This window comes from Brachionichthys hirsutus, chromosome 14 (assembly GCF_040956055.1).
Source record: "Brachionichthys hirsutus isolate HB-005 chromosome 14, CSIRO-AGI_Bhir_v1, whole genome shotgun sequence".
Lineage (NCBI taxonomy): Eukaryota > Metazoa > Chordata > Actinopteri > Lophiiformes > Brachionichthyidae > Brachionichthys > Brachionichthys hirsutus.
Genome location: NC_090910.1, coordinates 4,720,270 through 4,730,873, shown reverse-complemented (window position 1 = coordinate 4,730,873; position 10,604 = coordinate 4,720,270). Strand labels below are relative to the sequence as shown.

Here is a 10,604-nt window from a genome sequence, read left to right as displayed (position 1 = left end):
AACAACTTATAAATGCTAAAATGGGGATATGTGGGAATGTAAATTCCTTATTACATTTCTTGCTCCAAGTCATTCAATTTATTTCTTGCTTGTTTGTTTGATTTTTACTCACATTTAGATTTGAACGCGTGTTTCCACTGCCCACACCGATGTGCTCTTAATCTACAAAGGATTTTTCTGAAATATGTCTTGCGAGTCCCCACTCCACTCCACCCCTTTATGCATTTCAATAATAAATTATTCGTGCTTCCTGAAACACTCCCTTGGGCTAAAGGCTGATGTATGGGAGCCCAGAGGGGACACATGCAATGCATTAGCTGGGTTTGAGTCTGCAAAAAACAGAAAAAATTGAACGTGAGTGATAGTAAACAGTGTTGACATCATTTGACATTTCTGGAAGAGAAAACAAGGCCTTGGTGCTTCAGCTCAACTGCAGCTAGTCGGTGCAGACTGAAACAAGAGTGTATGCAAACCTAAAACAAAAATATTTAGCATAAAATAATTTCTACCTAAATTTGAGAAAAGCATTGAAATTGGTTTATAATCACTCATGCAGTCCAGGATTCTTGTTACTCTATGCCTGCTTTGCATAGAAAAGGCCAATTAATCCAACTTGGCTACTTCCTGTCTGACTGTTAATACAATTAATGGGATTGTGACTAAAGCTGATTGGATGTGGGCGATCCTGGGCTTGCGTGGGGATAATGGTAGTGACAGAAAGACATTTTGACACATTAAAACTAAAAGATAGAACCAGATACGTGAGGAAAAACAGCTTGCAGGCAATCTTAAAAGTAAGAGATGTATTTGAAGACATTTCTCATTGTGTTGACTATGTAGTATAAATAGCAGAAACACTATCTAATGAAGCTTTGTAGATGAAAACGAAATGACCGAGATGGGTTTATTCCATCATTCAGTTTACCTGCCTCACGTTAACATGAGCACACACCTACACATTAAGCATTACTGTGATGATGCAATTATAAATTGTTATTTGAGGCAAACATTCTGCAGCTCTTTTTGAAATATATAACATGAGAACACCTTAATTCAAACAAGATTTGCACTGGATCCTGTGTTACATATTTAACATGAGTTTACTCTGTCCCACAGAGGCCTTTGTTCTCGGAACTGCAATGCGGCTCAAAGTGTTTCACAAAGCCACAGACAAAAGGCAAGAGTGAGCAATTTAGTGCTAGCTGCATTGTGAAGGGCCTCCAGCCCACACGCCACCATTCATGGTACTAAAACACAGGCCAGGATTTTGCTTATCAAACATTAGCAGTTTGGTCATACAGACGAGGGCTTATTGGTGTGGGACAACTTTAACCGGCTGCACTCCTCTCGTGACAGGGAAAGAGAGTCAGAGGTGGTGTGTGTGTGTGTGTGTGTGTGTGTGTGTGTGTGGGTGTGTGTGTGTGTGTATTGGGCCGGGAGCGGTAGTACAGCCATTGCTTCTTACTGCCATTGATGTCAGTAAATGAAGGGCTGAGGGTTAGGCTCTGCTGAGTGGTATTATCTCCATAATGAAAAGGAAGCAGCACATGAAGCACTGTGCAAAAGACAGAACAATGGCAATCCCTCTTGCCTGTACATTTGAGATGCTAAGAATGCTGGATGGATTAAAGTTTTCAGAACTTTGGCATAAAGAACTGAGAAAATGTTTGAAGGGAATACAATCTGTCAATGGCACACCACGGTTAGAAAAGCAAAAGAGGCCATTAGAGTTATTCCCCAACCATGAAAAGTAAAAGGGAATCAGAGTTTATGCATATTTTTAACAGATTTTTGAATCTGTAAATGTGGTTTTCAATGCTAAATTTAATATTTTTACTGAGTCCATTCTGCATCCAATCCGGATGAAATTCGGTGGTGAGATAGGAATCCCCACCCTACATGATTGTGTCAAATTCTATAAATAGCGGTAATAGCAAGCCTCACTTCATTTATTGATTATAGTAAATACAGACAATGCAAAACAGATTACATATGCAGTTGTTCTCAGCATTATCCTTTAGGCACAATAACTAATATTTAGATTTTTAGAGTATCATTACAATAGTTTGAAAACATATTGAAATATATATTTGAGAGAATTGGAATCAAACATTTTTCAGAAAACATTCACTTTAGTGCATTCTATAGGGCCTGATTTGCATTCAGGCATTAACACAGACAACCTCACTTCAAGCATCCTAGAACCACCCTCAGTCCAACAGAGACTGAAAATAAAAGCGAGTCGTAAAAGGAACGCTCACTGCGACCGTCTCTGGTCTGGAGCAGCCGCCTGGGGAAGACGTCTCACCTGGGACCGGGCGCGGACGCAGGTTTCAGCGTTGGTACCTTCATCTTATCAATAACTGCTCCGCTGATGGTTCCACCGAACGCTGGTTTGGGTCCGATCAGCGCCAGGCCTTTCCTCGTCTCCTCGGGACCCTTCGCCTTCATCAGCTTCCTGCACACAGAGTGGAAAGTCCTGCGTGAAGGACCGTCTCATAGAAGGGACGGTCAGAGACAGGAAACGCTCAAAACGCAACAGCAGCCGGGGTCAGACAGTAGAGCTCACTCTAGAATATTCTAGAATCTGTCATGAAAAGCTGCGTGACGAACCTGCAAACAATTTATTACAATTATTGCGTCAGCATGTCAGAGGCGTTTGCTGATGTGTTATCCCATTGGATATTTTCCTGGCTTGAGGCAGCGAGGCGGGAGCAGCACGCCGCCTCCCGTCTGGTAGGGCCGAGGCGTCTGGACTCACCTTCCCTTCCGGGCCAGAACTTTCTGAGACTCTGGGTAGTGGACCAGGATGTCAAACAGGTCCCTCTTCTCCAGGACGAAGAGGTTAGCGAAGCCGTGAGCTTTGACGTTAGCCGTCCGCCTGTTGCCTCCATCTTTGGACGACTGCAGCAGACTTAGATTGGAGAAAGAAAAAGATTATCTCTACAAATAATAATAATAATTATCATTATTTTATCTTACCTGATTTCTCCAAACACACAGCCGGCCTTTAATGTGACAAACACGATGCTGTTGTCAGGCCCGCCCACCACCTGCACCGCTCCACTTTTGACGATGTACATCTCTTTACCGATGTCACCCTGCAGGGGGTTTTACTTAACGGCAAGATGACACAAATCTACATCCAAAATGATAATACCTTCTTCACGACAAAGTCTCCGGGCAGATAGACGATAGACTTGAGCCTGAGCAGCATGTCCACCAACATCTGCTGGTCACAGCCCTGCAGGACAGACGCACGCTTTATTTACGTCCTCGCCGCATGCTGGTTTCATTCCGTGTTGTGGGGTCTTGGTTAGGTACCTTGAAAAGGTCGATCTTCTGGAAGGTGGCCAGGTTGATGTCCGCAGCGATGGCGGTTCTCATCGCCGGAGGCATCTTGTCCAGGAGCTCGGACTCATCTAAACTCAAGATGATGCAGAAACGCGAGAATGTCCGTGAGACCTTTTACTCTTAATCTGCTCCGAGCCCTGCGTTCCTCACCCAGCATGCCCTGAGCATCCCAAGTGTAGGCGAACCAGGTGCGGACGCGGTTCTGAACCAGAGGAGGGATGCGGTTGGCCACCATGTAATCCACAGTGTTGTCCACGCTGGACCGGAAGCACGTCTGTCCAGCTGTGGCCGCGCCGACGGCTTCCCTCATCTGAGGCAGCACAACGCAGATTGTGAGAAAAAAAAAAAAAGGAAAATTATTGGGACTCTAGATTTGCATGCACAGACTAAACGTCACAGCCTTTATTTCAATTTCAGTTGCAAATTGAAATTAAAAAGGCAAAAAAAAAAAACTTCGGTAGAAAGACAAAAATTGCAAAACAAATATTTATTAAAAAATATTATTACAGTGTACAGCAACTACCTGGCTGAGAATGACGGACAGAAAGAAAGCCCCAAAAAGGTAGTTAGTCATCTGAAATATCTGCCCGAACACGGTGTCTGGAAGCGGCAGCTCGGCGATCATCAGCAGGGATTTCTCCGCATAGAAGAAGCAGCTGAGGTAACTAAACACACAACATTTAAATCGTCTGTTAATAAAATTGCACAAGTTTTTAAAACTTCCCATAATGGTGTAAAAATACTTCACTGTGTCATTGTACTACAACAGGTATACAATCCAGATGCTGTGGTACTAAAATCAGATGCGTTCAGAAATGATTATTATTTCTCTCTTTGAAACCCTAACAAAGTGCCATTTGGAGCCTAAACCTATCGAACGCAGTGAGATTTAGACGAATCAGTGTGTGTGATGCGTATCAAACACAAGCAGCGATAAACGCGTCGTGCACGTACGCGCTGCCGAGGCCAGAGTAACCCCAGTTGGTTTCCCCGATGCCCTGGTAGTCCGACGCCACGTAGTACAAGCAGGCGTTGATGTGGAGCACGAAGAGGAGGTAGCCGATGGTCCGGATGACCCTAACAGAAACGTCAGCGCCATTATCCTGCTTCTCATCAGTCCGCCTTCAAAGCAGATGGAGTCATTCACATTCAACACTGCAGCGCTGTCGCTACTCGTCACGCCTCGATACCACAGGAGCAGATCAATTGTATGAGGACTTTAAAACTTGGAAACAAACAACACACCTTTTTTTTTATATAGATGGATAAATGTCTTGTTGTAAGTTTCTGTCTCTGCTGTGGATGATTCCTTCAAGGAGAGGAATATTTTTCGAGACCAAACTGGACCGCAGGCCGCACGGTGGCGCAGAGGTGAGCGCTGTCGCCTCACAGCTAGAAGGTCGCAGGTTCAAACCTGACTTGCGGTCTTTTATGTGTTCCCCGTGTCTGTGTGGGTTCTCTCCGGGTTCTCCGGCTTCCTCCCACCAACAAAACATGCAAATTACATTAATTGGTTACACTAAAATGTTCATAGGTGTGTGTGTGTGTGTGTGTGTGTGTGTGAACGAACTGGCGGCTTGTCCAGGGTGTACCCGACCTTTTGCCCATTGACTGCTGGGATAGGCTCCAGCATGACCCGCGACCCGGTAACGGATCAGAAGATGAATGAAGCTGGACCACTTTTTCAAAACCTTTTGCTCATTTGTTATCTCATAATCACACCTGAACAACAACAACAACAACAACGGCATTACATTAGTTGTCGATTACATAACATCACCTGACTTACCTCCAGATGTAAGCCTTGGGCATGCTGCTCTCTAGACGGTCACTGAACTCAAGGAACGTACCTGCCTAGAGGAGGAGGATGGAAGCGTCACTCTGGTTCCGGAACGGCGGCCTGCAACGCGAGCAAACCCACCTTCAGCAGACGATTGGCTCTGAAAATGGATTTGAATCCAAACTGGAGGTACAGCAAGTCGAAGGGCACGAGGGCCATCATGTCCAGCTGAGGAGGAGAGACAGATGCATGAGATAACTGAGAGGAGGTCATCCAAGCATTCAAGCCTGCAGCACCTTAAACCTGTCCGTGTCTCTGTAGTTCCGTTTTGTCCTCGCTCTGTCTCTCTGTGAAGAAAGGAGCGCTTAGACACATCGAGCTCGGACAAACCTCATCCTCATAGCCACGAGACTCACGATGACGTCTCCTCCCTCGACGAGCTGCTTACGGGCCTGGAATAAGATGGAGTCCGTGAGGTAGATGAGGTCGGCCAGCAAATCTGCAGCGAGCCAGTAAGGGATGGCGGCCTCCGTGTGGTACGGGAAGCACAGGCGGGCCGTGACGAACCAGGCGTTGTAGTTGAAGGCCAGAGCGACCAGACTCAGCCAGGCGATGTATCGGCGGTCCGTGAAGGGGTCAAAGGTCGACCCCAGCACTGGGTCCATCAGATCCTCCATCGGCTTCAGCGCCACATCCACCGAATGCCAGGCCGCTTCCAACAAGCTGGTCTGCGTGTCTCTCTTGTGCATTTTGTCTTCTTCACCCTCTGCTTCCTTTCTTCCCTCCTCCTTTTCTATCCTCGACTCCTCCGCTTGCCGTTCCCTCTCCTCCACGTCCCCCGAGCAGTCGTCTCGGCATAGCACAGGAGCTGAAAGGACAAAAAAGAAAACCCAGCTCCCAGCAAAGGCCCAGCGAAAACCAGTCATGACCAGTAAGAGGAGCGGCCGTGTTTCTGGACTCACTGGCAGGAGGGATGATCTCTGGCGATGAAGCACACGGATCAGCCGCTTCCTCCTTGTAGACCTCCGGCCTCTCTCGCACGCGTTTGACGACGGCTCCGAGCTGTTCACCGGAACACTTGTTGATCCTGATGGGTGGAGGTGGAGGTAGAGGAGGCTCTGCTGGTCTGAAGATGAAGAATGACACACTCCTTCGCAAACATCAAGACAGCCTTCTAAAAACTCGACAATAACGGGACAAAAAGAATAATAATGTCCAAGAAGGTCCGTTGATGAAGCACGTTTCACGGAAATTTTGTGAATTCCATTTTTTTTTTTTTTACTTTTGCATTCCAATATTTATTTCTAAAGGAGTGCCAAACTGAATGAGTTTGTTTTCAGGGAAACACGTATGCTTTTTTGGGGGGGCTGGGGAGACACTGCAGTATCTCCCTATTGATAGAATGTTCATTACATAACTGGTTAGGCACAATTCATTTGCAATATAATTTAGAGTTGTTGATGCCAGTCGCTGTTACAGACCGGACTTGCAGCAGCAGCAAGACTCAGTTTGTGTTTTGAGCTTTAAAACTTCAAACAGCTTCAACGTATTTAAATATTCAGAGCAGAAACAAACAACATTTCTTCAGCGTTCCTATTATGGCCACCACAAAGCGGATGGATGGCTCCTCAACTCCGGGAGCAGGCAAAGAGTATGTGAATGTATTTGCATGTTACAGCTCATTCTTGTGAAGCTTTCACAGCTCTCCTTGCTTTTTAGGCAGCTGTTTCAGATATTTAAATACAAGAAACACCAAAAGGTCCCTTGTGAAAAATTGAAAAGAAAATTTAAAGGCTTTCATTAGCTGGCAAAAATGTCTGAACATTTACCATCTAAATCTAAACACTCAGACAAAAGTAGTTTCAGCCTCAGCAGCACCAGCAGAAAGGACCAGTTTGTTGATATGTCGCCTCCAAGTGGACAAAGGTAAGAATTACATCATCCTGGGGAAACAGGAAGAATTCCTTTGTCTAGTCATTAAAATGTATTGCAACATAACTCCCTCTAAATAATCTTAATCAAACGTTTAATTTGATCGTTTAAATCAGATTTGAACTTATTTTAATCAGATTTGCCTTGCCACAGAAGACTGGAGCTTTTAATTGTATGAACATAAAGCGTAAAGAGTGTCAGGAGGACGCAAACTAGGATCTGAGCCCAAATGCAAGACTCAAAGGAAAGTTAAATTCAGTAAGTTTTAATAACAAAGTATCAACAGAAAATGAATCTCACAGAGGAACATAACTATGACCATGAAACTGAGCAAAGTAACAAAGTATCAAAATCCAAATCTCACTTAACATGACGTGAGATGGGCTGGCGCCGGTTTGCTGGGTCAGAGCACGAGGAAGAACTGGCACAGGACAAAGGGAGACACAAACAATCCAACACACCAGGTAGGGGAACACAGGTGGAATCAATCGGGGCGGGATTGACAATCACACAAAGGGAGGAAGTCAGCGTCTGAAAGGAGGGATGAGTACCAAAATAAAACAGGAAGTGGGAGAAACACAGACACAAGACAAAAACTAAACATAACCGAGCATGACTTCCTGGATATGACAGCAGAGGAGCGTCTGTGCCACGTTACAGTACCAGGAGTTCAGCTCCTTTAACACAGCAGTAATCTTTCCATACCAGTGTAGCCCTGCCGTGAAGTTCAGCACATTAGCGTCGCATCTGAAGCCTTGATGGCTGCTGGTTATTATCTTAGGCTGACACATTTCAGCTCTGCTCCACATGAAGCCTGGCCCTTCTTCCAGTATGAATAAGCAATGAGACAATCTCATCACATGACGTCTCACACAGAGCAGGAGTATGCGATTAGGAGTCGCCTTCATTGTTTCTATGCCGGGCCAGAAGCCGTCATGGCGAGCTCCTTAAATCTAGAAAAGCTTTTAATCCACTTTCAGGTCATCTTCCTGTTAATAATCATGTTGCACCAGAGGATAAAGATCTCACATGCTGCTCTTATCTCTGTCTCTGTTTGCCATCTTCCTGGGGAATGTGATTATTTAGCGTGCATTGGGTAATTGATTTGATACTGGTTTGAGATGTTTCTTGGCAGGCATGTTGGACAGCTAGTGGAGATTAGAGGCTGTGTAGATACTGTAGGAATAAAAATATTTTGCAGCAATGTTGAAATTGTCTTCAATTTGCAACTGCAGCAGCTACTAATAACACAGATCTTACCCTTCAGGTCCAGCATGATAGGGGTTAGCGAGAGCTGCTGCTGCTGGAGCAGGTAGAGCTGCTGCTGCTGCTGGAGTTGATTCTGAGGAAGGGTTCAGTTCTTATTACTTTCCACTTTCATCTCCTCCTCCTTCTAATGCAACGTCCAAACATTACAGCTCACATAAATCGCTGCTCACAGCCTTTGAAGACGAAGATGAAGAACACAAACACTTGCCGCACATCACTGGTTGGAGTCTAGGATATTAGGGCTCTTTTTTTTAAAGCCTTGCATTTCATTATTTTGTCTAATTTATCTTTCATGTATTGAATTTTAATTATGTATTTAATTTATTGTCGGGAATTTTCTTTCATGCAAGGAGACTTTGTAACTTTGCTTTTCAGAAAGGCTTTGTAAACAATAGCTTTATTATCATGTGGCAACTTCTTTTAAAGTAGTAAAATTAGTTTGTGAGAACCCAGTATTTCCCACAACTATAAAGTTTCTGTAAATATCAATAACTTAGAGAGGAGCTGCAACACTTCCGATATTTGCCGTTTTTCCTTAGAAGCTCGTCTGGCAATTTCAATTAGAGAATTTGTTGCGTCAGCCTCTCGAATCAATGCTTGCTCACCTCGTGGTCCCGCCTCTTTCCTGGCCTCGTTCCCTTTATCGGCCGGTTTCTCCTCCTGCGGCCACAAATCATGTTCCACACAGTCACATTCATCAAAGGGCAACCATTAGGGAGACATGTTAATTTAGACAACGTTTTTAAAAACAAATTTAGCATTAACCAAATGATTTGCTGTGCTGATAGACTGGAGCGCTTTCAATAATGTCCTTGTAATGAAACAATTTGGCTGTAAGCTGACAAGGGTGAAGAGCGACAGGCAGATAGGAAGCCACTGCGTTGATCCTAGGAGAGAAACATGCATCAAAACTGTCTTCATTACAGGCTGGTGCCAATGTTTGGTGTTTTTTTGGGGGTCATGCTTGATTTCAGTCTCGGCTGCTCCTCCTCCTCTTCCTGACACACAGTGAAGAGTGTGAAAGATAATGAAAGGATGCAAAAGCGCCACAGAACAAGGCGCCACCTCAATCGGTGCTAGAGACTATAGAGTCTTACCTTGGCAGGAGCAGGAGCAGGAGCAGGAACAGGAGCAGGAGCAGGAGCAGGAGCAGGAGCAGGAGCAGGAGCAGGTCCTCCTGAAACTGTTTGCACCTGGAGGCCCCTCAAGAGCTCCTTGAACTTGCCAAACATGTCTCAAACCTTGAGCTGCATTGGCGTGCCGTCTGCAGGAGGCTTGTAGAGAATGGCTGGATCCCTCTGCTATAACAACACTAATACTCTTGCACAGAGTACCCCCCCCCCCCGCCCCCCCCCCCCCAGTAACATCTAAGCCCTGCATCTCCCTCCCATAACACCCCAATAGGCTTACAGTAGTTCTCTCCCTTTTCGTGCGGCGCTTGGTTCTGCACACATCACATGCTGTTAAATGCATCTGTGCACAATGCAATTATTATTAATAGCTAATTCTATGCGTCTAGAAGACACGGTTTATAATTAATGTGTTTATTGATGCACGTAAAAGAAATGTGGAAAATGTGGAAATAAGAATCAATTTGAACAACCTGGAAAAGATGCCCAGGAATATAGGAATATGCAGGTAGATCATTCCAGACAGAGGATTTCAGTCGGAGTTCTCATGTCCTCCCTCACTACGTCCATGTCTCTTCTCCCGGGTCGTCCTCTAGTCCTGTTCCCTGGCAGTTCCATCCTCAGCATCCTTCTACCGATATAGTCCCCGTCTCTCCTCTGGACATGTCCAAACCATCAAAGTCTGTCCTCTCAGTCCTTGTCTCCAAAACGTCTAACCTTCACTGTCCCTTTCATTGTCTCATTTCTAATCCTATCCAACCTGGTCACTCCCAAGGAGAACCTCAGCATCTTCATCTCCTCCACTTCTAGCTCTGCCTTCTGTCTTTTCCTCAGAGCCACTGTCTCTAAGCCGTCCATCATGGCTGTCCTCACCACTGTCTCTAAGCCGTCCATCATGGCTGTCCTCACCACTGTCTTGTAGACCTTTCCCTTCATCCTCGCTGACTCTCTCCTATCACATAAACACACCTGATACTTTCCTCCGTTCCAGCCTGCCTGCACACGATTCTCCACTTCCTTTCCACATTCTCTCCATCACTCTGCAATCCAAGTACACACAGTACATTAATACGTCACTGCATATAGACTCAATATCACCAATACATTTGTCTGACTTCATCATCATCATCATCATCATT

General features: G+C 45.2%; 1 protein-coding gene across 1 annotated transcript in view; it reads right to left on the bottom strand.

The window, feature by feature from the left end:
* LOC137904047 (cyclic nucleotide-gated channel beta-3-like) overlaps positions 1-9,567 on the bottom strand; it is an 11,936-nt gene extending 2,369 nt beyond the window's left edge. Inside the window, exons 1-16 of the mRNA XM_068748212.1 lie at positions 9,433-9,567; positions 8,941-8,995; positions 7,436-7,487; positions 6,097-6,260; positions 5,551-6,002; positions 5,431-5,481; positions 5,272-5,362; positions 5,144-5,204; positions 4,309-4,431; positions 3,878-4,019; positions 3,505-3,664; positions 3,325-3,422; positions 3,161-3,244; positions 2,983-3,101; positions 2,762-2,914; positions 2,309-2,458 (exon numbers count right to left, since the gene is read on the bottom strand). Of these exons, the coding sequence (XP_068604313.1) occupies positions 2,309-2,458; positions 2,762-2,914; positions 2,983-3,101; positions 3,161-3,244; positions 3,325-3,422; positions 3,505-3,664; positions 3,878-4,019; positions 4,309-4,431; positions 5,144-5,204; positions 5,272-5,362; positions 5,431-5,481; positions 5,551-6,002; positions 6,097-6,260; positions 7,436-7,487; positions 8,941-8,995; positions 9,433-9,567 (2,090 nt within the window). The remainder of the gene's footprint in view (positions 1-2,308; positions 2,459-2,761; positions 2,915-2,982; positions 3,102-3,160; positions 3,245-3,324; positions 3,423-3,504; positions 3,665-3,877; positions 4,020-4,308; positions 4,432-5,143; positions 5,205-5,271; positions 5,363-5,430; positions 5,482-5,550; positions 6,003-6,096; positions 6,261-7,435; positions 7,488-8,940; positions 8,996-9,432) is intronic.
* Positions 9,568-10,604: the final 1,037 nt, after the last annotated feature.